A 26,716-nucleotide genomic window follows, 5' to 3' on the forward strand; every position below is an offset into this window, starting at 1 on the left:
GCTTAATATTAACAATAATTATAACTGAACAAAGCGAAGCTATTATTTATATCAACAAATTACCCAGCTGCTGAGACCCTGATTGCCCCTCGTCAATGTCCGTAAATAGCCTAATAAATGCTAATTAAAAAGATACCATGTTACTGTGACTGAACAAAGCAAAGCTACATTTTACAATGTCAGTCAAATGACTTTATAGACCAACTCCTCTTGTCTAAAGAGGGAAAGTTAAATTTGTTTTGTTTAACGACACCACTAGAGCACATTGATTTATTAATAATCGACTTGAATATTTCACATTTAATTCATATTCTAAAAAGAGAAAAATAAAGTCGAGTATTCATGGTATTAAAAATACAAAAATATATACATGTAATAAAATGTGAAATAAGATGTACAGCACATATAGAAAATTTCAATCGAGTGTGTGTGCGTGTGTGCGTGCGTGCGTGTTTGTGTGTGTACGCCTAAAACATAAAAGCAGTTTGTTTTGATTTTCATTTAAAATGGTTAAACTATGTCTGTTTCGTTGTAACTGTATACTGAATATACACACTGATATTCTAAACAGGAATCTGTATTTAATGTGATTTTAAAATTTGTTACAAGATTTTTTTAATTAAAGTTTGTTTTGTGTAACGACACCACTAGTAGAGCACACTGATTAAATAATGGATGTCAAATATTTGGTAACTCTGACATGTAGTCATCAGACGAAACCCGTTACATTTTTCCTAATGCAGCAAGGGATCTTTTATATGCACTTTCCCACAGACAGGAAAACACATACCACGGCCTTTGATCAGTTGTGGTGCACTGGTTGGAACGAGAAAAAAACAATCAGTTGAATTGATCCACCAAGGTAGTTCGATCCTGCAACGTAAGCACCTCTAGCGAGCACTCAACCGACTGAGCTAAATCCCGCCCTAAGATTTTATTAGTCGGAAACATTCTCTAATGAAAAAAACTCAATACATAGTCAGAGTCTCTTTAAAACAGCGAGGCATCTCTCCGTGACGAAGAAACACTCGTTGATAATCTGTCCGGAAGTGGGTTCTCTTTTCTCCCTAGTCCCGCACTGTTGCCGTAATCCGTAAAAAAGGATTTCACGACACTTCTCTTCTGGTTCATGTCTTGGGCAGCGTTTTCCCAGCATTTTCTGTTCTTACGTCGTGTCGTCTGCTTAACTTTGACGTAACATATGTAGTGGAAGAACTCGCACGCGAACTGTCCCACCTCGGCTATGCTCAGCAAGGACAGACCAATCCATAAACCGATCGTTCCGCCAATATCCGATAAAAACTGAGACTTCTACAAAAGGAAATAAACATTATGAGAGTACAGCTAAAACAATACATGTCCCCTACCTGACCCAACAATTTTTCGTATCTCCTAAATTCAAAGGACAAACCTCTGTGAAAAGTGAGTAAACCCCCATCAACTTGACGAGTAACAGTACATGATATAGCTATACATGTAAAACAAAGTTTCACCTCAATATCTTCAGGCATTGCAAAACAAAAGTCAACAAAACAAATTTTCATATCTCCTATGTTCAAGGGCCATAACTATATCACAAATTGGTAAATTGTCATAAAAGTTACATTTCATCTGTAACAGTACATGATAAACTTATACACCAAATTTCAGTTCAATATCTGAAGGCCTCTAAAACTAAAGTCCGAACAACAAATTTTCACACTGCCTAAGTTCAAGGGTCATAACTCCGTCAAAAATGGGTAAATTGCCATGTAAGTCAAATTTGATCGGTAACAGTAGATCATAAAGCTATACACAAAATATCAGCTCAATATCTCAAGGCATTCTAAAAAGAAAAATAATAAATAAAATAAAATACCCCCCCCCCCCCAAAAAAAAACCCCACAAAACCCCACAAAAAACAACACAACAACAACAACAAAAAAACAAACAAACAACAACAACAAAAAACCCCCACAACATCCGGAAAACTATATGTGGAACAGACGGACGGACGAACGAACGGACACAGACAGACAGAAGGACGGAGATGAAACCTATAGTCTCCTCCGGTTGGACCGGTAGGTGACTAAGAATACCGCAGTTATAATAAACATTGATTGAAATAATTTGACGAAATATAAAATTATAAAAAACGTTGCAACACATAGAGCTGTAACAATTCTCTGTTTGAACTATTGCACATCTCAACGCCATTTCTATAGCCTGCATTGTACAACTAACCAAGTGAAAACACTGATATGGTGAACATTGAATTTATACAGCATGGCAAACGCTACATGTAACAGGTAAAAGTAAATATAGACGCACCATGGGATTTGTTTAGTAAAAAACCCTCAAAACGAAAGGTTATTAATCTTTTAAAAATAAACTTCATAAAAGTATTAGCTGAATAATCTTTTTAAACTTTATATCTAAACGACAAATGGGCATTTGGTAAAATAGTGATTGATTCCGTGAATATCTATCTAGTGCCTCGTTTTTAAGAGGACTGTCACTTCCGAAGGGATCCTTTACTGGACAATGCATCCTTCCTGTATTTCCAAAAGGAGGACTGCCACTCCCAGACTAGTTTGCTAAATCAAAACAAACACAGGGAGGAGCTCATTGAAACAAATATAACTGTGGTAACATGCACTCATGAATCACTGTCAAAATAGTGATGATTATTTGATTATTAAACAGAGTGCGATTTGAAAAATTCATGTTTCTTTTACATTACATCAAAGCAGTTTATACAGTTGTTACTAAATCGTATTTTTGGCCGTTTGTTTGTTGCAGTTTTATATTTTAACCAGTTTAGTGACAGTCAAAAAGCAAATTTACCTCATAGCTGGGTACTTCAGTGATATTTTCATAGTTCAAATCTTCGAAGAAAATATTTAGTTTCAGAAAGTTCAAACTGAAATAAAAAAGGCAAATTGCACACTTGTAATGGTTAAAAAACCCAATGAACGTTTGAATGTTTAACGATACACGATTAATGATTCGGCTATTGGGTATCAGACTCGGGTAAATATATAAATAAAGTGATGATTAACACCAATATACAAATGTAAAAGTAGTAGTAGCAATATTGTTATGGCTCTGTTATAGATTAGTTTAAATACGTGCATTTATATGCTGCCAATGCTATGTCAAAGAGTAAAAGATGGCTGCCAGGGCTTAACATTTATAAGTGAGCGAAAAAACAAACAAAACGAATTTACGTGTGATATTGATGGATTAAACATTAACCAAATGAAGGCCCCATCTGTCCTACTCTCTACAGTCATGAGTACTCACTTGTCCTGGGTCCATTAACATAAAGCACTCGTAAGACTTACGTCAGACATACACCATACATAATGTATGGTGTACGTCTGACGTAAGTCTTACGAGTGATTCATGTTACCGTGCCCAGGACCGTACCTAGTCCACGGTGGGAGGGGTATTTGACAAAAGTTGTCGTTTGAGTTTAAAAGTGTTTTGTTTAGCTGAAAAAGGCCCTATGTTTCGGTACCGGTACCATCATTTATTTTTACTATCCTCATTTCTGGCTAGGTACAGATCTGCTACCTGAAGTGCACCTTATTTCATTTTGAATTCATTTAGTATTTATTTCAATAACAAATGGTATCAGTATTAAGTCTCATATACATTATTTAGAATTTATTTTAATAACAAATGCTGAACATTTTAAATAGATGGTGTATTTATTTATTTATATATTTATTTCAGTAGCAAATGTTGAACATTTTACATAGATGGTGTATTTATTTATTTATTTATTTCAGTAGAAAATGCTATCAGTGTGAAACGCACGGTGTTCATGTACTTACTTCAGCTGTCTTAGATCCATCTTGGTGTATTCCTTGCAGTTGTTTGATGTTCATCTTATACTATTTGTTTATTTCAGTAACAAATGCTAGTAGTCTAAAATACACTATATACTAACTTCAGTTGTTTGATTTAATTAATTAATTTATTTATTTATTTATTTCTGTCACCAGCAGATGCTATCATGTACTTACTTCAGCTGTCTCATATCCATCTTGGTGTATTCCTTGCATACAGAATCAGATCTCTCTTTACAAATGCTTTCTACCAACAGCAGCTAGAAAAATAACAACACACATATTGTATATCTATTTAAAACAAAGTCCAGATGATATTGTATGTATTCGATATTATGGGTGCCATATAGTTTGTGACCGCTTTTTGCTGTCTTTGATTGGCCCAGTTTATGTGTAATATATTATCAAAACATTAAACTGTTTCATTTTATTTATAAAAAGTGTCTTATTGACGTTTAATATCTATCATACTTGTTTCAAGGATTTTTAATGAAGCATGTTAAGTCAATAAAAAGGTTAGATATTATTTTGTTTGGGGGTTTAGGTCCACTGATCAGGAAGGAACTCTTTTATTTAACGACGCACTCAACACATTTTATTTACGGTTATATGGCGTCGGACATATGGTTAAGGACCACGCAGATATTGAGAGAGAAAACCCGCTGTCGCCACTTCATGGGCTACTCTTTTCAATTAGCAGAAAGATATCTTTCATATGCACCATCCTTATAGACAGGATAGCACATACCACAGCCTTTTTGTATAATGGTGCACTGGCTAGGACGAAAAATAGCCCAATGGGCCCACCGACGGGAATCGATCCTAGACCGACCGCGCATCAAGCGAACGTTTTACCACTGGGCTACGTCCGGCCCACCTCCACTGATCGGATAAAATATTAGTATTGACATTGTAAAGCTGCCATATGTGATGACTTCATGTTAGTTGACTATGTGATGACTTCATGTTAGTTGACTATGTGATGACTTCATGTTAGTTTAGTCAACTCCAGGAAATGCCAGTCGAAATGTTATTTTAAAAAGAATGTAAAAAAGCCTCGAACCCCCTACTTATTTATCAGTTAGGGTAGTCTGTCTCAAACTAATAAATCAGTAGTGGGTTCGAGGCGTTATAAAGGAGAGGCAGGAAATACATGGGGAGGGATCATATTCGATCATGGATGTATTGTGAAGTTTTATGGTTGTTTAATTATTGCTTTTTCAATCTACTTACTGAGTACTCGTCAGATGGCCAGTTGCGGGAACTCAACAGACGTTGGTAGGAATTCTCGCTGGAATCAACAGAAACATGAACATGATGCACTATAAACAGGCGTGTGTGTAGGAATTCTCGCTGGAATCAACAGAAACATGAACACGATGCACTATAAACAGGCGTGTGTGTAGGAATTCTCGCTGGAATCAACAGAAACATGAACACGATGCACTATAAACAGGCATGTGTGGAGGAATTCTCGCTGGAATCAACAGAAACATGAACACGATGCACTATAAACAGGCGTGTGTGGAGGAATTCTCGCTGGAATCAACAGAAACATGAACACGATGCACTATAAACAGGCGTGTGTGTAGGAATTCTCGCTGGAATCAACAGAAACATGAACATGATGCACTATAAACAGGCGTGTGTGTAGGAAGTTTAGAAGGGAAGGGTCTATACTCTGGCAAACGAAGCTTATATATATATATATATATATATATATATATATATATATATATAGATCGAAACTCCCCTACTCAAACCAATTTTCTTCTTTTTATATATATATATATATATATATACTCTTCAAAAAAATGTAAGGGAACCTGAAATATTAATGTTAATATCAACTATTAGACCGAACATACGTTTTGACCACAGACATCCTAGTAAAGAACGTTCATGTCTGTTTATCAACACACCGAAACACATTCCATAGTTTGCACATGCATCGTGCACTTGCCCCGTACACGTGCGTGGGGTGTCATTCTCGATTTTGACCATTTCCAAGAAGGTCCATTAATCACAGTGGAACATTATTTCTGTCAATCTGTTTCATTCTGTTGAACATACAGTTGATATTGTTTTGTTTTTAGTAATTTTTATTGTTTGAATTTGCGATTTACTGATAAAAAAACCCGTCAACTTTCAAATTTCACTTCTGACTCCAATCGTCCTTGAAGATCTTTGGTGGTTAGAAAACCTACTGCAATACCAGTTGTAATGTTTGCCCAATTAATTCACTATTATCATATAACCATTCCCCACAGCTAATATACCTTACAATTTTGGCAATTGTAAATTCTTATTAGAGTTCCCCTACTTTGAAGAGTAATATATAAAAAGAAGAAAAATGGTTTGAGTAGGGGAGTTTCGATCCACGAAACTCTCCTCTGCTCATGTGCTTAACAAATCTTTATAGTAAATTTTAAATGTTCACTTTTTGATACGTGTTGTAATATGATAAATGTGTTTGCTACCCGATTGTTTTATGAATGCTGTCTATAAATGTGTTTGCTACCCGATTGTTTTATGAATGCTGTCTATAAATGTGTTTGCTAACCGATTGTTTTATGAATGATGTCTATAAATGTGTTTGCTAACCAATTGTTGTGTGACTGATGTCTATAAATGTTTTTGCTAACCGATTGTTGTGTGACTGATGTCCATAAATGTGTTTGCTAACCGATTGTTGTGTGACTGATGTCTATAAAGGTGTTTGCTATCCGACTGTTCTGTGACTGATGTCTATCAAGGTGTTTGCTACCCGACTGTTCCGTGAATGATGTCTATAAATGTGTTTGCTACCCGACTGTTCCGTGAATGATGTCTATCAATGTGTTTGCTACCCGACTGTTCCGTGAATGATGTCTATCAAGGTGTTTGCTACCCGACTGTTCCGTGAATGATGTCTATAAAGGCATTTGCTACCCGACTGTTCCGTGAATGATGTCTATAAATGTGTTTGCTACACGACTGTTCCATGAATGATGTCTATAAATGTGCTTGCTACACTACTGTTACATGAATGATGTCTATAAATGTGTTTGCTACACGACTGTTACATGAATGATGTCTATAAATGTGTTTGCTACCTGACTGTTCTATGAATGATGTCTATAAATGTGTTTGCTACCCGACTGTTCTATGAATGATGTCTATCAATGTGTTTGCTACACGACTGTTACATGAATGATGTCTATAAATGTGTTTGCTACACGACTGTTACATGAATGATGTCTATAAATGTGTTTGCTACCCGACTGTTCTATGAATGATGTCTATCAATGTGTTTGCTACACGACTGTTCCATGAATGATGTCTATCAATGTGTTTGCTACACGACTGTTCCATGAATGATGTCTATAAATGTGTTTGCTACACGATGTTCCATGAATGATGTCTATCAATGTGTTTGCTACACGACTGTTCCATGAATGATGTCTATCAATGTGTTTGCTACACGACTGTTCCATGAATGATGTATATCAATGTGTTTGCTACACGACTGTTACATGAATGATGTCTATAAATGTGTTTGCTACCCGACTGTTCTATGAATGATGTCTATCAAGGTATTTGCTCCTCTTACAACACGTTATCGTATTTCTGACTAAAACGTATTTTTATGTATGGAATAATCACATTAATTTTATATCCGTGAAATTTATTTCTGCTTGCCTGACAACCCAAAATTCCTCAAGTATTCCACAAACTAAAATTTTAATATCTTTATCTAGAACATACAAATTAATTTTTGGATCAATCAATCAACCAACCAACCAACCAACCAACCAACCAACCAACCAACCAATCAATCAAGCAATCAATCAATAACTCCAACCAATCAATCAATCCAATCAATCCAATGAATTAACCAATCAACCAATCAACCGACCAATCGATCCAACCAATCAATCCAACCAACCAACCAACCAACCAAACAATCCAATTATCCAACCAATCAACCAACCAAACAACCAAACAACCAATCCAAACAATCCAACCAACCAACCAAGTAATCAATCCAATCAATCCAATCAAGCAATCAAGCAATCCAATCATCCATCCAACCAATCAATCAACCAATCAATCAACCAATCAACCAATCAACCAATCCAACCAATCCAACCAATCCAATCAACCAAATCAAATCAAATCAAATCAAATCAACCAACCAATCAATCAATCAATCAATCAACCATTTACTTATATCCACTTAAGATTCAAGCACATCGGTCTTGGCTACATCCTCCGAAGTTCTCAGTGTAAGCAAGGCAGGGTTTGGATTTTAAAACAACAGCTGTAGACTAGAAGCTATTAAACACAAGTACTACCTGCAAGGATTTGGACAGTCACATTTGATGCTTCCGATTGCCCACTGTCGCTGTAAGGCCATCTGACATTCGATTTCTGTATGTAAAAGACAAAAGCAAAGAAAACTGAAGTATTATACATGTGCATCTTTCAAATAAAGTTACTAGAATTAATTGAAATTACAACCCATTTTGTTATATTAATCTTTCTAATATTATACTTTCTAGAAAAACAATTCAAGTGCACTTCCAGTATGTTTGTTTTATATGCTCGTGTACTTGTTTTTGTAACTTTATATACAATTTAGGGTCAAGAACGCTGTCCTGGGCACACACCTCAACAATCTGGACGGTTTGTCCACGACAGTGTGTTAGTGTATGGGGAAGTCAGAGTAGTGGTCTTAAACGTAGCCACCGAGTCGTTAAACTCGCTCTGAGGACCCAGTTCTACCATTCTTAAAGTGGCAGACCCTAGTGTGAACCCGTGAAAATAGCCACTAACTTTGATTAATCTACACATCTCGATCAGAGTGAAACATGAGTCTGTGACGTTGAAACGAGGAAATAGCCTTAAAAATTATACTAGAGCTCGTCTCCATAACTATTACTTCTCAAAGAGTCGTGCGTTTTTTTCAAAAATATGAAAAATGCAATTCATTGTATTAGAAACACCAGGATGACAAGAAACACTTCGGATGTACGGAAACGGATAAGCTAAATAACAAAATCTAAATAAAATCTTATTTCAGTTGTCAAAAACGGCTCTAATAGTGAATGATACGTCGGAGTGTTTAAAAACTAGAGTCTGTCATTTTAAGCACTACATCACCGAGACCGTTCAAGTATTCTTTCACAGCGTAATGACTGTCATTTTAAGCACTACATCACCGAGACCGGTCAAGTATTCTTTCACCGCGTAATCACTGTCATTTTAAGCACTACACCACCGAGACCGGTCAAGTATTCTTTCACCGCGTAATCACTGTCATTTTAAGCACTACACCACCGAGACCGGTCAAGTATTCTTTCACCGCGTAATGACTGTCATTTTAAGCACTACACCACCGAGACCGGTCAAGTATTCTTTCACAGCGTAATGACTGTCATTTTAAGCACTACACCACCGAGACCGGTCAAGTATTCTTTCACAGCGTAATGACTCTTTCATTTCATTTCAACTTAGTTTTGTGTTTATATCCAATTACGGTTCAAGAACGCTGTCCTGGGCACACACTTCAGTTATCTGGGCTGTTTGTCCTGGGCCCTGTTCCACGAAGCGATCTTAGCCCTAAGATTACCGTAAGGTGATCCTAGCGCTAAGATCGCTTCGTGGAACGAGGCCCAGGACAGTGGGTTAGTTGTTAGTGGTTATAATGGCCTTTACATGGCTGACTTGCAGTGTCATATAACATGGATACTGTTTTGACAATGGCTACTCCATTGGCGTAGACAGCAGTTTGTAGCCGTTACGAACTGGTCGAGTGGTCAATGGTGCAACTATGACCCACGTTTCGTTGGTCCAGGTCTTGTTGTTTGTGTGAAAGGGATCGAGCTAAACGTGACAACTGGCCATAGAATAGAGCTAAACGAAAAGTGTTTTTTTTTAATTAAACGACACCACTAGAAGAGCACACTTATCTATTGGATGTCAACCATTTGGTAATTTAGGCATATAGTCTTGGAGATGAAACCTGCTACATGTTTCCATTTGTAGTAAGGGATCCCCACAGACAATATAGTACATACCACGGCCTTTGATATACCAGTCGTGGTACACTGGCTGGAACGAAAAATAGCCCCAACGGGCCTATTGATTACGACCGACCGTGTATCAAGCGAGAGCTAAAGTTAAAATTTGTTTTGTTTAACGACACCACTAGAGCATATTGATTAATTAATCATCCGCTATTGGATGTCAAACATTGGGTAATTATGACTCGTAGTCATCAGAGAAAACTTGCTACATTTTTTTTTTCTAATGAAGCAAGGGATTTTTTTTATAGGCACTTTCCCACAAACAGGAAAGCACATACGACGGCCTTTGGCCAGTTGTGGTGCACTGGTTGGAACGAGAAAAAAGCCAATCGGTTTGAATGGATCCACCGAGGTGGTTTGATCCTGCGACGCAAGCGAGGGCTAAAAGCAAAACACCGACAATTACCTTTGTCAGTTTGGCATCTGGGAAAGTCTTCGTCTGTGAAGTTTTCAATCACTTGTATCATCTCGTCCTTTTCATCGTAACAGTTGCACCGTGCGTACATGTCTTTGCTGTGGCAGATTGACTGGCATGTCTACAACCAGAGAAAAACACCATATCATATTTAAAACCACATCTCTGTAGGAGACCAAGGGCCCGTTCGACGAAGCGATTTTAGAGCTAAGATCACCTTAAGTGCATAACTACCTAATGCACTTTAGCTGATCTAAGCGCTAAGATCGCTTCATAAAACGGTGCTCAAATATAGGAGACCATTACAGAATAAAGCGCACGTGCATGTCACGTGCATATTTATCCCTCTACAATCGTAATACAATCTAACGTTTTGTTTTCATTGATACTATAAAAAAAGAGCAGAATTCTAAGTAACATTTCAAAAAGAAATTCTAGCACTTATCCTCCCCGTTAGTCAAATATTAAATCCGCCACATAATTTTTTCACATTGAGATGTATGAAAAAAAAAAGTTCGATTATAAATGATCGTAATATGTAACTGGTATGTAAAAACATTGAGTGGTTGTATCAACAAAGCTGTAAACTGTAATCTTTTTACTAGTTTCGAAAACGCTTTTATTTCGTCGTCGTCGTCGTCAGCGGGAGAAACACAACCTTTTCCCAATCTCTTGTATTTGTAAACTGTTAAAATGTGTTTGATCAATTCACTAATTATTTACACATTGTTATTCTTCGTGTTTGGATCAATACTCCAGTGAATACATGTAGAGTCTCCCACCCTAGAGAGAATCCTTGATTCGCCCCTGACATCATCGGTAAAACAAGAAAAAACCATCACGACACATTGGTGTCTAACATAACAGCTATTTCGATACTTGGTCTAACATAACAGCTATTTCGATACTTGGTCTAACATAACAGCTATTTCGATAGTGTCTGAGGAAACTTTCCGCAAATAGGCTTTACTCATTTTGATAAGAAAGAAAACACAATATCATGAAAGACAATACTTGCACTCATTTCTAAGGTTAAAAAACCCTCTCCTCAAAGATACCTGTCTTGTGTAGGTTATGTTGTAAACCGTTCTGTAGTGATGCCCAGTTTCACAATGTCCGAATGGTGACCCCAATCGTTGTATATTTTTCTGAAAGAAAACACATGTGCTAATTGATAAATGAAAATATTTGAATTTAGATTGAATGCATTAATAGCCTTTAAAAAAATAACGGTTTTCGAATCAGGAGGGGATGCAATCTGATTAAAATCAGCTTCACTGGTCTATAGCTATTAACTCTGGTAGACCAGTAGAGCCGATTTTAAAAGGATTGGTGCTACATTTTGTATGAATACTGTTCAACTTGAAACAACATGATACCCTCAGTATTCAAAAGTAAACAATACATATACATGTACATTATTAAATTTTATTTGTCAGTTTTTCATCACCAACACCAAGCCGAAACAGATATCACATGCCCCTCACTAAAACAAATATACTAGCTCTGTCCAGTGCTAGTTATAATTTAATAAACTAGTCTGTAGGTGGCAGTCCTCTTTCTTCGCGGTGGCTGTCCTCTTATAGACGAGATACTAGATAGAGATTCATAAAAGCAACCACTGTTTTGCCAAATATCCATTTCACTCTGCATTGCGCAGAGATACGGCCTTGACTATATATTTCTGTTTTGTCATTCATATTTATATTCAACCATAGAACACTGAATTTGGAGACATTTCGAAGTTTGTATATATGGTACGCGCCATACCTCCCCAAAGCACCTGTCCCCTCCTGTTTGATCCGCCGCTGAGATTAGTGCAGGTACTCACCATCCTCATGGCGATGTTCGTCTCCTGGTAGGTAGAGATGTACAAGCCGTCATCTTCTGGAAACGCCCAAGTCCTAGGCTGGTGCACCTGCACCACTATTCCGTTACCACGGGAGATTCCTCGCAGAAACTCTTGAGTCTCCAGGAACAGAATCAATTCCAAGCCTTTAATACAAAGCAGACGTCTGCTTTAACATTTTATATTATGATGAATGAATGAACGAACGAACGGACGGACGGACGGACGGACGGACGGACGAAAAGTTAAAGTTTGTTATATTTAATAAATGAATGAATCAATGAATTTAAAACTAATTAATCAATTAATGTTTAACGACAACCCAATACCAAGAATAATCGGCTATTGGGTGTCTTAATAATTATGACAAGATTGGAAAGACGTTCACTATAAGTAGTGTTATTGCTTTTTCGCTTCTCTGTTGTGTTATTGGTAGTACCAAACCAAATAACATCCGGCTGGGTCAAAGTTCGAGGTGCACCATACTTTTAATAGAGCAGTTAATACCACAAGTCCTGTCATTGATGAAAAATGTGACATTTTTTGTTGTCAAAAAATTAGTTACATCTGGGCAATAAACAATCTAATTAAAATTAGCTCCACTATTACATGTGGATCTAACAGCAGCCAGTTGGAGCTCATGTCCACCAATCAAAACCTTACTTGCAGAATCATGCCAGTGATTTAAAAATAATTTGAAAACATTCCGAATTATCCTGAGGGTATACGACATGTTTCGTGTGAATTACGAATGCCGTAAAACATGTTTTATTTTATAAAATAAATAATTTGTAATGTAAAACTGAAGACTGATTTCTTTGGGGTTTTTTATAAATAAATAAATAATTTTTAATGTAAAATTGAAGACTGATAACCCATCCCGTATGGTTCGCTGTATCGCGGCCACTAAAATAGACTCGCCCGATATTTTTAGAATTTGTATGCTCCCAAATAACGTTATAAAAGGCGAAGTGTGATTGGTAAATATTTAAATTATTATTCCCTCCTGTCCCGGAATTGGTCACTGGCGAAGTCAGAGGCTAAGTCCGGGGTGGGCGTGCCTGAACCTCTGTGGATATGGGCACGTAAATAGAGTTCCCATTCCCATAAATTATTATTTACAGACGAAATGTTACCTGGACTTTGGAGACTACGCAGTGTTGTTAGCAATCTGATTAAAATTAGTTCTACTGGTCTAAATAAGGCATTCGTAATTCACATGAAACATATCGTATACCCTCAGGATAATTCGGAATGTTTTCAAATTATTTTCAAATCACTGGCATGATTCTGCAAGTAAGGTTTTGATTGGTGGACATGAGCTCCAACTGGCTGCTGTTAGATCCACATGTAATAGTGGAGCTAATTTTAATTAGATTGGGCAATAAATGTATGCAATTTTATTACATTTAGTACTGTTGTATAAAGTAGCCTTGTGCTTGAAACGTATGGGGTGCCTATACAACTAAGTACTACAATTTTGTGCAAAACTAGGGATGTTGTAAAAACATCCAGTTATATCGAAAATGAGCCATAAAAGGTTACACTTTCTTTAGGTAATACTTTGAGGGTATATTGCATAGTGTTTTTACCCACATACGTTAACGCCTATGGGATTTTATTTGGTATAGTACAACCTACAGAATGCAGCTTTAATAATTACCATGCGAGGGGCCGTTCTTCCTCACAACAAACAGGTCATTTTCTAATGTGAAGCAGTTCCCATATGTAGGCGACGGCACTAATTTAAAATCACTGAAACATAAATGCAATACAGTTTAACAAATTAAAAAAATTCATTTTACCATGAAGTAACCTCCCCCAACACACACACACCCAAACAAAATGAAAAAAAAAAAAGAGGGTTTTTTCCACAAAAAAAACAAACACAACAACACAAAACCAGAAAACAGTTTTTCCATTAAAACAAAACAAAACTCATATAAAGCATATTCGTCGCAACAAGTTATTCTATTAACACTTAAAAAACATATAAAACATACTCGTCGCTACCAGTTCTTCTAGTAACACTTAAAAACCATATAAAACATACTCGTCGCTACCAGTTCTTCTATTAACACTTAAAAAACATATAAAACATACTCGTCGCTACCAGTTCTTCTAGTAACACTTAAGAACCATATAAAACATACTCGTCGCTACCAGTTCTTCTATTAACACTTAAGAAACATATAAAACATACTCGTCGCTACCAGTTGTTCTAGTAACACTTAAAAAACATATAAAACATACTCGTCGCTACCAGTTCTTCTATTAACACTTAAGAAACATATAAAACATACTCGTCGCTACCAGTTCTTCTAGTAACACTTAAAAAACATATAAAACATACTCGTCGCTACCAGTTCTTCTAGTAACACTTAAGACCCATATAAAACATACTCGTCGCTACCAGTTCTTCTATTAACACTTAAAAAACATATAAAACATACTCGTCGCTACCAGTTCTTCTAGTAACACTTAAGAACCATATAAAACATACTCGTCGCTACCAGTTCTTCTAGTAACACTTAAAAACCATATAAAACATACTCGTCGCTACCAGTTCTTCTAGTAACACTTAAGAACCATATAAAACATACTCGTCGCTACCAGTTCTTCAATTAACACTTAAGAAACATATAAAACATACTCGTCGCTACCAGTTCTTCTAGTAACACTTAAGAACCATATAAAACATACTCGTCGCTACCAGTTCTTCTATTAACACTTAAGAAACATATAAAACATACTCGTCGCTACCAGTTCTTCTAGTAACACTTAAGAACCATATAAAACATACTCGTCGCTACCAGTTCTTCTAGTAACACTTAAAAACCATATAAAACATACTCGTCGCTACCAGTTCTTCTATTAACACTTAAGAACCATATAAAACATACTCGTCGCTACCAGTTCTTCTATTAACACTTAAAAAACATAAAACATACTCGTCGCTACCAGTTCTTCTATTAACACTTAAAAAACATATAAAACATACTCGTCGCTACCAGTTCTTCTATTAACACTTAAAAAACATATAAAACATACTCGTCGCTACCAGTTCTTCTATTAACACTTAAGAAACATATAAAACATACTCGTCGCTACCAGTTCTTCTAGTAACACTTAAAAAACATATAAAACATACTCGTCGCTACCAGTTCTTCTAGTAACACTTAAGACCCATATAAAACATACTCGTCGCTACCAGTTCTTCTATTAACACTTAAAAAACATATAAAACATACTCGTCGCTACCAGTTCTTCTAGTAACACTTAAGAACCATATAAAACATACTCGTCGCTACCAGTTCTTCTATTAACACTTAAGAAACATATAAAACATACTCGTCGCTACCAGTTCTTCTAGTAACACTTAAAAACCATATAAAACATACTCGTCGCTACCAGTTCTTCTAGTAACACTTAAGAACCATATAAAACATACTCGTCGCTACCAGTTCTTCTAGTAACACTTAAAAACCATATAAAACATACTCGTCGCTACCAGTTCTTCTGTTAACACTTCAAAACCATATAAAACATACTCGTCGCTACCAGTTCTTCTAGTAACACTTAAGAACCATATAAAACATACTCGTCGCTACCAGTTCTTCTATTAACACTTAAGAACCATATAAAACATACTCGTCGCTACCAGTTGTTCTAGTAACACTTAAAAAACCATATAAAACATACTCGTCGCTACCAGTTGTTCTATTAACACTTAAGAACCATATAAAACATACTCGTCGCTACCAGTTGTTCTATTAACACTTAAAAAACATATAAAACATACTCGTCGCTACCAGTTCTTCTATTAACACTTAAAAAACATATAAAACATACTCGTCGCTACCAGTTCTTCTAGTAACACTTAAGAACCATATAAAACATACTCGTCGCTACCAGTTCTTCTATTAACACTTAAGAAACATATAAAACATACTCGTCGCTACCAGTTCTTCTAGTAACACTTAAGAACCATATAAAACATACTCGTCGCTACCAGTTCTTCTAGTAACACTTAAGAACCATATAAAACATACTCGTCGCTACCAGTTCTTCTATTAACACTTCAAAACCATATAAAACATACTCGTCGCTACCAGTTCCTCTATTAACACTTAAGAACCATATAAAACATACTCGTCGCTACCAGTTCTTCTATTAACACTTAAGAACCATATAAAACATACTCGTCGCTACCAGTTCTTCTATTAACACTTATGAAACATATAAAACATACTCGTCGCTACCAGTTCTTCTATTAACACTTAAGAAACATATAAAACATACTCGTCGCTACCAGTTCTTCTAGTAACACTTAAGAACCATATAAAACATACTCGTCGCTACCAGTTCTTCTATTAACACTTAAGAAACATATAAAACATACTCGTCGCTACCAGTTCTTCTAGTAACACTTAAGAACCATATAAAACATACTCGTCGCTACCAGTTCTTCTATTAACACTTAAGACCCATATAAAACATACTCGTCGCTACCAGTTCTTCTAGTAACACTTAAGAACCATATAAAACATACTCGTCGCTACCAGTTCCTCTATTAACACTTAAGAACCATATAAAACATACTCGTCGCTACCAGTTCTTCTATTAACACTTAAGAACCATATAAAACATACTCGTCGCTACCAGTTCTTCTATTAACACTTAAGAACCATATAAAACATACTCGTCGCTACCAGTTCTTCTATTAACACTTAAGAAACATATAAAACATACTCGTCGCTACCAGTTCTTCTAGTAACACTTAAGAACCATATAAAACATACTCGTCGCTACCAGTTCTTCTATTAACACTTAAGAAACATATAAAACATACTCGTCGCTACCAGTTCTTCTAGTAACACTTAAGAACCATATAAAACATACTCGTCGCTACCAGTTCTTCTATTAACACTTAAGAACCATATAAAACATACTCGTCGCTACCAGTTCTTCTAGTAACACTTAAAAAACATATAAAACATACTCGTCGCTACCAGTTATTCTAGTAACACTTAAGAACCATATAAAACATACTCGTCACTACAAGTTATTCTATTAACACTTAAGAATCATATAAAATCTTATTGCAAGTTATTTTTTTAAAACTGAAAAATCATATAAAACATACTCGTCATTACAAGTTATTCTTTTAAAACTGAAAAATCTAATAAAACATACTCGTCATCACAAGTTATTCTTTTAAAACTGAAAAATCATATAAAACATACTCGTCATTACAAGTTATTCTTTTAAAACTGAAAAATCTAATAAAACATACTCGTCATCACAAGTTATTCTTTTAAAACTGAAAAATCATATAAAACATACTCGTCGCTACAAACTATTCCATCAAAACTGCAGTCAACCAGCATATCTTCTATCTGATGTCCCATTTCTCGCCGAATATTTCTGAACAAATAAACAAAACATGTTAAAACATATAATAAAAAAAATGTTTTATTATACATGTTTGAAAAATTTAAACAAACGTATATTTCATCCGTTTTTACCGTAACTTTCGCTTTGTTCATTTTTAATGTAATTCGCAAACAGTAGCTATTTAAAACAAAACAACCAAACAGGTACTATAAAACGTTTTTAAATTGTATTTTAACCTGTTTTTTCAGAACGTGTAAGAAATAGAGTAATACTTTCGAAAATTTTAAATAACTAGTTGTAAGATAAATAATAACTATTATAACGGCCACTCATGTAGTATTTTCTATAATAGGCCTACTAACAAGGTCGATGGCTCGTAAACTTGTATTGTAAAGTACCCAATAGCATGCTGCATTACACCAATAATGTGTTATATTTTCTCAGCGGGAGAATTTTAAAAATATTCTACCACTTGTCTGTATAATGAGGTAATAAAATTTTATGTAAACAAAAAATAAAGTTGGTTTTGTTGAACGACACCACTAGAGCACATCGATTTATTAATCATCGGCTATTGTATGTCAAACATTTGGTAAATCTGACATATAATCTTAGAAAAGGAAACCCGCTACATTTTTCTATTGGTAGCATGGGATCTTTTATATGCACCATTCCACAAACGGGATAGCACATACCACGGCCGTTGATATACCAGTCGTAGTGCACTGACTGGAACGAGAAATAGCCCAATGGGTTAATGTAAATAATGCTTGAAACTGGCGTGTGTTCAGCGACAGCGAACAATGCTACCGTTTTCGGTAAGCACGTAAATCAGACTTGGGGAAACTTGGAGGTATGGTCCTCCGCTGGATTATAAGTACGAAAATACATTTTAAAAATAAAGAAATGAAAATAGTGAACATGTATCCAGCCTCCCCTACCAACAATCTTTACGTCTCCATACCAAAAGTCAAACATTTCACAGTTTAACACCTAATCTGTGTTCAGCGACAGCGAGCAATGCTGACGTTAGCGGACAATTTGATTAATACTCGATTTGGTCATTCGAATTAAAGTGAAGGAAATAAAACCAGTCCAGCGAACGTCTATGATGTCTGATTGAAGTTTGTCAAATCAGAATCAATAACACGCGCACGAACATACAAAACTAGCTCAACATCAAGTGACATTTAGTCTTTTCAGAAAACCAGGTGTGTGTGTGTGCGTGTGTGTGTGTGTGTGTGTGTGTGTGTGTGTGTGTGTGTGTGTGTGTGTATATATATATATATATATATATATATATATATATATATATATATATATATATATATATATATGTTTATTATTGACAGCAAGGAATTTTTATAGTCAGTGTAACACTTTTCTATAGACAGAAAAGTACATATCACTGCCTTTGATATACCAGTCGTGGGGCAAATGGTTGGGTAAATAGTCAACTCATTATCGACCAGCCCAGTGGCTTTAAAATCACAACGCCATCGAAGCTGATGGCAGGGGTTTGTTCAGAAACAATATTAAAACGGTTAAACTGTCAACAAAATAAAACGTAAGTCTTTTTAAAATGTATGTTGTACTTGTCGCTCTAGCGGAGGAAACAAGTCTGAGCTGATCATTGCATTAAGTCTTTACCATTACAAAACGTAAGTCTTTTTAAAATGTATGTTGTACTTGTCGCTCTAGCGGAGGAAACAAGTCTGAGCTGATCATTGCATTAAGTCTTTACCTCTACAAAACGTACGGACTGTAGTTTTAAGTAGTTAACCTAGTTAGGGCAAAGAAACAATACAATGGCGGGATTTAATCTGCTTGTGGTGGGGAGTGGGGTGCTAATCACGTCTTTAGACAGTTTGCTACATTTATCCTTTAGTCACATGTTCAGCTACAAAAGATGTATGGTCAGTGATCCGTGGCTTAACGCTGCTTTTTATTAGTCAGCTGTGGTCATCGACCTCATTAGGGGAAAAAACTAATATTTTTTCAACTAAAAGTACCGATTTCGGTATATAATATGGTTATTTCAACAGAAATATTTGTTTAACTACACCTCAGCCCATTGTAAACTACCGCTTTTGGTATGTAATATGGTTATTTCAACAGAAATATTTGTTTAACTACACCTCAACCCATTTTAAACTACCGCTTTTGGTATGTAATATAGTTATTTCAACATTTTGTCGACAGAGAACAATAGAGGTAAATTCGCTGCCCCCACGTGGGCTACTCATATTAAAAAAGAAATAAGCAATATTTTAAATATATATGCTCTTTCCCATAGACAGGGTAGTACACACCACGGGCTTTGAGATACCAGTTGAGGGCAACTGGGTAGAACGAACCCCTTCGACCAAAAAAACACCACTAAACAAACACCCGAATCCAAATACGCTAATACGGGCGTCATCATGGTCATGGGCCGGGGAACGGTGTTAACGAATAATTATGTAACATTTTCAAACTCATTTTAAAACAAAAAAGCAGAACATTTTGCGTCATTTATATATAAGAAACGTAACTGGATGGTAAATGCTTAAATATTAAAGATATTTTAGAGAAGGGTAACTTTAAGTAAGAGGAATTGGCATAATTAGCACTAAAACTATCTGGTGCAAGGCGCTTGGTTTTGTGTAAAGGTTCATATAGGCTGGATGCAGCGCGTGCGTGCGGTCCGGCAATAAATAAATAAATCGAAATACATTAGTTTCAATGAACTAATCGTATATGGTTTATAATGCCCAAAACGCAAGCGGCCAGCTGCAATGAAATAATCGTATATGGTTTATAATGCCCAAAACGCAAGCGGCCAGCTGCAATGAAATATCCGTATATGGTTTATAATGCCCAAAACGCAAGCGGCCAGCCACAATGAAATAATCGTATATGGTTTATAATGCCCAAAACGCAAGCGGCCAGCCGCAATCAAATAATCGTATATGGTTTATAATGCCAAAAACGCAAGCGGCCAGCCGCAATGAAATAATCGCATATGGTTTATAATGCCCAAAACGCAAGGGGCCATAATCATAATTATTGACCCCCCCCCCCCCCACCCACACACACACACACTCACGTAATTACTTACCTCGGATGTTGGTACAACAAATATAAAAATTCATCTTGTATTCCACGTAGAGATGATCTCTTTCCAGAAAAGAAACTATTTTCTTCGTCAAATTCCTTTTCCTTTTTCAGAAATCTATCTCGTTTGTTCGTAAAGTTGAACTCGAGGGTATCTACAAATCGTTTATTTCTCTTCCAGGGAGGTGCTGTACTACCTTGATTCTGCCCTGTACCGGCTTGACCTTGTTCCGTACCACTTCCACTTTGCGTGGAGCCACTTCCACTTTGCCCTGTACTACCTTGAGTCTGTCCTGTACCACCTTGAGTCTGTCCTGTATCACCTTGAGACTGCCCTGTACCACCTTGAGTCTGTCCTGTACCATCTTGAGACTGCCCTGTAGCACCTTGAGACTGTCCTGTACCACCTTCAGTCTGTCCTGTACCACCTTGAGACTGTCCTGTACCACCTTGAGACTGTCCTGTACCGCCTTGAGACTGTCCTGTATCACCTCGAGACTGTCCTGTACCGCCTTGAGTCTGTCCTGTACCACCTCCAGTTTGTCCTGTACCATTTTGAGTCGGTGCTGTACCACCCTGGCTTGGCCCTTGACTTCCACCACCTGGAGGGTGAGCTGGACCGCTATGTCCCTTCTACAAAACAAAACCATCCAGAAGTTTTAAAAACACACACACTCACAACAAAACTTGATAATCGTTCTTTTAATTCATCTAATAATTACTTAACCGTATTAAGGTATACATTTCATTCATCAGGAGTAGAACGACCAACTGATATTCTACCAATCTTGTCACCAAAGTTAGACAGTAACAACACAGTTAATATCCTCCGTTCTAGCAAGAGTATATAGCCGAATACCAAAAACATGTATATTTTCATTCGTTCTTTTGTTTATTCGTTCGTTCGTTTATTCGTTCGTTCGTTTATTCGTTCGTTCGTTCGTTTATTCGTTCGTTCGTTCGTTCGTTCGTTCGTTCATTCGTTCGTTCGTTCGTTCATTCGTTCATTCGTTCGTTCGTTCGTTCGTTCATTAATTTTACTTTGATGTGCATACTTGTTATCCAATTACGGTTCAAGCTTGCTGTCCTGTGCTTCCATCCTGAGCACACACCTCAATTATCCGAGTCGATGTAATGTCACTTAGCCACTACCCTAACTATGGGAAAGTGCATATAAAAGATCCCTTGCTGCATTAGGGAAAAATGGTAGCGGGTCAGAATTACCAAATGTTTGATATCCAATAGCCGATGGTTAATTAATCAATGGTGTCGTTAAACTAAACAAACTTTTTTATTTATTTCATACGTACCGGTGTTGTTTTTTAATGTGTTAGCTATGTTAGAATTAACGGCCTAAAAACTATTGGTTTCCTGTCAATTGTAGTGTCAAACAAGGGTTTTACACCCCTTTTATTTAACTCGTGCATAAACAACCTTGCTGTGACCTTGAAATACCTTGGCATTGCTCTATATTGTTATGATGAAATAGCTGTAATTATTGTTGTTTGCAGACGACACATGTTTATCTTGGCCGAAAATGAAACGGACCTTCGAACATTTTTAGACTGAAATTGATGCTCCATCCTGTGCAAGTTTTGAATAATGAATTAAACTAGTCTTATGAGTGGCAGTCTTCCTACAGACGGTACAAGAAGGATGTAACGGCCTGTAAAGGATCTGATGGGCGAGGCACCTGATTGTGATTCATGGAAGCAATCACGACTGTCAAAATGCCCCTTTTACTCCGTCTTGTGCAGACACACTGTTTGCAAACGGTTTTATCGTGTAGATTTAATTACTTCAAAAAAATACAGATATTTCTCAAATCTGGGATAAAATGTTCAGTTATTTCATATTTGTTTGCTTCGTGTAAATAGACCAATTCCACCTGACAGATAATGATTTTTCGTTGTCACACGGACCAGGGGCAGGTCCAGGATTTTATAAGTTGGGGGGGGGGGGGGGGGGGGGCGGTCACACAATTATAAAAAGAGCAAGTTTGTGTTTGCCAAAGGCAAAGAAGCCGAGTTCCAAAGGAAGCGAGATCTGTTGGAGTTTTGGGGGCATGCTTCCTAGAATTATTTGTTTTAAAGTTAAAGTTTGTTTTGTTTAATGACACCACTAAAGCACATTGATTTTATTAATCATCGGCTATTGGCTATTTTGGCATATAGTAGCAAGGGATCTTTTATATACACCATTCCACAGAGAGGATAGCCTTTGATATACCAGTTGTGGTGCATATTGCCCAATGGATCTACCGACGGCGATCGATCCTAGACAGACCGCTCATCACGACTAGATCACGCCCCCTTTTAATAAAGATGTTTAGTGACGTGTTTTCAGGGCAAATTAGTTTTGTATATTATGAATGATGAATTACATAAAAATTATTAAAAGGGGCACATCAAACGGGCGGAAGAGGAAAATATCCGTTTGTCTTATGAGAGGTGATATTCATAACGAAATGAATATTTGTAATTGTCTAATATTAATAACAGAATAAATAGAGGGGGGAAAATTAATGTTTTTTGTTTGTTTTTTCTAGCAAAGAGCAAAAGACGCAAGCTATTTTTGGTATTTATATAATGTATTGACTTTTTTCTTCTTTGTTTTGTTTTGTTTTATTTTGTATATCTTTTTATTCATAGTTACCCTGTCACAAATAATTGGCCCAATCCAGGGCGACAGGGACAGGAATGATTTGGTTTTTCAATACTAGTGACAATTTTAAATAACCTGGACTTACTAGAGTTAGTAATAATTTATTAACTTTTATTGAACCTTGACTTTGGCCAAATTATTTTCTCTTATTTCTATGCTTATTCCTGTGGATTTGTGATTATTTTTATTGTTTATATATAGTCTCTCATAACTCTATAATTTAGTGGCCTGTATATGTTGTTAATGGTACATGTTGCACTTTTTACTGTGTTTATACAGGGTGAGACTTACCCCGAGCACCCTGACCGTGAGAGAGAGCAATACATACATTTAAACACGAGAACATTATAACTATTCTAATGTCCGTCTTGCCCGCTTACAGTCACAGTACTCGGGCTAGGTGAGACTTATAACACATGTCTGTCTGCCTGTCTCCCTGTCTGAAATGTTTTTAAAAAATTGTGTTTTGGTGTTCGTGATGAAGAGGTCAGATAGATCATATTCACCTGAAAGGCAACCGTACTGTGTGAAGATCTTGATTGTGCGGTTCTGAAAGCAAGACCTGCAAACAGGTACGATCTCTGTTTACGTACATGTGGGAAAGTTGGATTATGAATACACATCGGTCGCTATTTTCGCTTCACTAACCACCACGATCACGAGACACTCTTGTCGTTAAAGGTACAGGTTTCGTTATTCATCAGTGACATGCTCAGAACGTTGAACGACCGCGATCGCCTGGCTTTCTGAATATACCTCGGTGTACAACATTATCCTTTATGCAATTGAATTTTTGTTTTAATTAGTAATATTTATGGTTTGTCTGGGTTATTTTTGTTTTTGTTGTTGTTGTTGGGTTTTTGTTGGTTTATTGTTTTTCTTTTTCTTCTTCTTCTTCTTTTTTTTTTTTTTTTTTTTTGGGGGGGGTGGGGTTGGGGTAGGTGGGTGAGTGGATAAAAAAAATCGATTTCTTTTGTTTGGTGTGGTTTTTTGTTTGTTGTTTGTTGTTTGTTTGTTTGTGTTTGTATATCCGATGTATTTTCTTTAGTTTTTTTTTTCAATTGTCGTATTTCTAGGAATATAAAAGTTGTTTCTTTTTTTAAAATTAACCATCACAGAGCGCTATTTCTAGTTAATGGAAAGAAAAAGGGTGCAACATTTGTTTTAAACGACACCTCAGCACATTTTAGGGTATTTGCTATTTGGTATTTAAAATATAATTATTTGACATCTGGTCGAGAGACAAAGACAAGAAACCCGCGACTGCCACATAGGCTACTCTTACTGAATAAGCAAGGAATCTTTTATATGCACTTTCCCATAGCCAGGACAGTGCATACCATAACTTTGAGGGCGTTAAAAAGTCCGAGTTCATCGATCTTGTGACCCTACCGCATGTTAGACGAGCGTTCTACCACTGAGCTACATCCCATCTCTTTTGGCTGGTGTTTGTTCATGTATGTATGCAGATTAATATATATGTTTACGAAAAATGTAAAATTTTCAGGGGCGAATACAGGACATATCTAGGGAAGAGTCGTGCAGTCTTCGTCAAAAACAATGAGTCCGGAGGTGGACCGAAGTGTGTGTGTGTGGGGGGGGGGGGGGGGGGCAGGTGACCAGTAATTCCTAAAAATATTCAAGTATCTTTTTTCTTTTACTTTTTTTCATTGGGATGCCCTTTTGACGAGTTGGTTCATGTGCCCCTTTACCGTTAGTCCCCCACCCCTGAAAAATATTTCCTCGACCCCCCCACCCCCACCCCCGCAATCTAGCCCACTAAAAATAAATGAATTCATTATATCAATTATATTTACAGAGGGTTTTCATTGCACATTGAAGTTCGTGGAGGGTATGTGCACCCCCCCCCCCCCTCCAGCACCCGCCCTCAAAACCCACGCTTGGATTAATACCAGTTTCACACATACCACTGGAAAAGGGCGGGACGTTAACCAGTGATAAAGCGCTTGCTTAATATGCAGTCGGTCTAGGATCGACTCCCGTTGGTGGGCCCATTGGGCTATTTCTCGTTCCAACCAGTACACCACGACTGGTTAATCAAATACCGTGGTATGTACTATCCTGTCTGTCGGATGGTGCATATAAAAGATCCTTTAATACTAATGGAAAAATGTAGCGGGTTCTTCTTTCAGACTATAGGTCAAATTACTAAATGTTTTACATCCAATAAATCAATGTGCTCTGGTGGTGTCGTTAAACAGAATAAACTTTAACACTGGAAAAAGTACCTTGAATGTCGTACGCGCGTTAAAAAAAAATCACTGAGAGCAAAAGAAACTTTTCTTTTTGATGTACCCTTTTTTCTCTGTAATCCTTTATAAAATTAAAGTAGTTGACATAAATCTTCAGATCAACAGACCGAAAACAGGTCACCATTGACGAATACTTCGCCGTCATTCGTTTTGCACCAGCTACAGGCAAACAACAAATCAGGTCATCCAAGTGTGCAAAATAATAATCAAATTAAAGTGTCAGATTTGTTATTTTTAGATGCAAGCATAATTGAATTCGTGTATCAACCGATTAAAAATAAACTATATTTATCACGTACTAATCCTTGTTATTAAGTAGTGTAAAATATTACGTTTGTTTGTGAGGAGGTGTGGGTTTCTTTTTTTCTTCTTTTTTTTTTTGGGGGGGGGGGGGGGAGGTGTGGGTTTTTTTTATTTGTTTGTTTGTTTGGGTGTTTTTTGTTTTTTTTGTTTTTTTAATGTTTCGTTTTGTTTTTGGTTGTTGTTTTTCGTCTTAATTTTCACATTAAATTACACATTACTTAAAATTCTTGCTTAAATGGGACGAGATGTAGCTTAATACTGGAACGCTCAACTTATAGTTCCCCACAACTGTTTGTACTGTCCTGCCCACGACAAAGTTCATATAAAATATATGTTTGCTGCTTTTAGATGAGAGAAGCCTGTGTGGTGAGTGGTGAGAACGGTGGGGTTTTCTTTGTCACTCTATAATATGTCAAAATATGTCATCCATATTATTTTAGACATTAGTTCGCTTCTTTTTTCTTTTTCTTTTTTTTCATATTTTTTTTTGGGGGGGGGGGGGGGGGAGAGACGTAGCCCAGTGTTAAAGCGTTCGCTTGATGCGTGGTCGGTCTAGGATCGATCCCCGTCGGTGGACCCATTGGGCTATTTCTCGTTCCAGCCTGTGCTCCACGACTGGTGTAACAAAGGTCGTGGTGTGTACTATCCTGTCTGTGGGATGGTACATATAAAATATGTAACCCAGTGGCAAAACGCTCGCTTGATGCGCGGTCGGTTTGGGATCGACCCGCGTCAGTGGGCCATTGGGCTATTTCTCGCTCCAGCCAGTGCAACACGACTGGTATATCAAATGCCGTGGTATGTGCTATCCT

The 26,716-nt window shown here is 36.8% G+C and overlaps 1 protein-coding gene across 1 annotated transcript in view; it reads right to left on the reverse strand.

The window, feature by feature from the left end:
* Nucleotides 1-867: 867 nt before the first annotated feature.
* The window catches only part of LOC121382341 (amiloride-sensitive sodium channel subunit beta-like), a 41,245-nt gene continuing 15,396 nt past the window's right edge, over nucleotides 868-26,716 (reverse strand). Inside the window, exons 3-13 of the mRNA XM_041511928.1 lie at nucleotides 20,669-21,297; nucleotides 17,518-17,598; nucleotides 13,835-13,926; nucleotides 12,154-12,317; nucleotides 11,381-11,470; nucleotides 10,314-10,443; nucleotides 8,174-8,249; nucleotides 5,070-5,127; nucleotides 4,014-4,096; nucleotides 2,827-2,902; nucleotides 868-1,311 (exon numbers count right to left, since the gene is read on the reverse strand). Of these exons, the coding sequence (XP_041367862.1) occupies nucleotides 991-1,311; nucleotides 2,827-2,902; nucleotides 4,014-4,096; nucleotides 5,070-5,127; nucleotides 8,174-8,249; nucleotides 10,314-10,443; nucleotides 11,381-11,470; nucleotides 12,154-12,317; nucleotides 13,835-13,926; nucleotides 17,518-17,598; nucleotides 20,669-21,297 (1,800 nt within the window). The 3' untranslated portion in view covers nucleotides 868-990. The remainder of the gene's footprint in view (nucleotides 1,312-2,826; nucleotides 2,903-4,013; nucleotides 4,097-5,069; nucleotides 5,128-8,173; nucleotides 8,250-10,313; nucleotides 10,444-11,380; nucleotides 11,471-12,153; nucleotides 12,318-13,834; nucleotides 13,927-17,517; nucleotides 17,599-20,668; nucleotides 21,298-26,716) is intronic.

The sequence above is a fragment of the Gigantopelta aegis genome, chromosome 9 (genome assembly GCF_016097555.1).
Source record: "Gigantopelta aegis isolate Gae_Host chromosome 9, Gae_host_genome, whole genome shotgun sequence".
NCBI classification, from domain to species: Eukaryota; Metazoa; Mollusca; class Gastropoda; order Neomphalida; family Peltospiridae; genus Gigantopelta; species Gigantopelta aegis.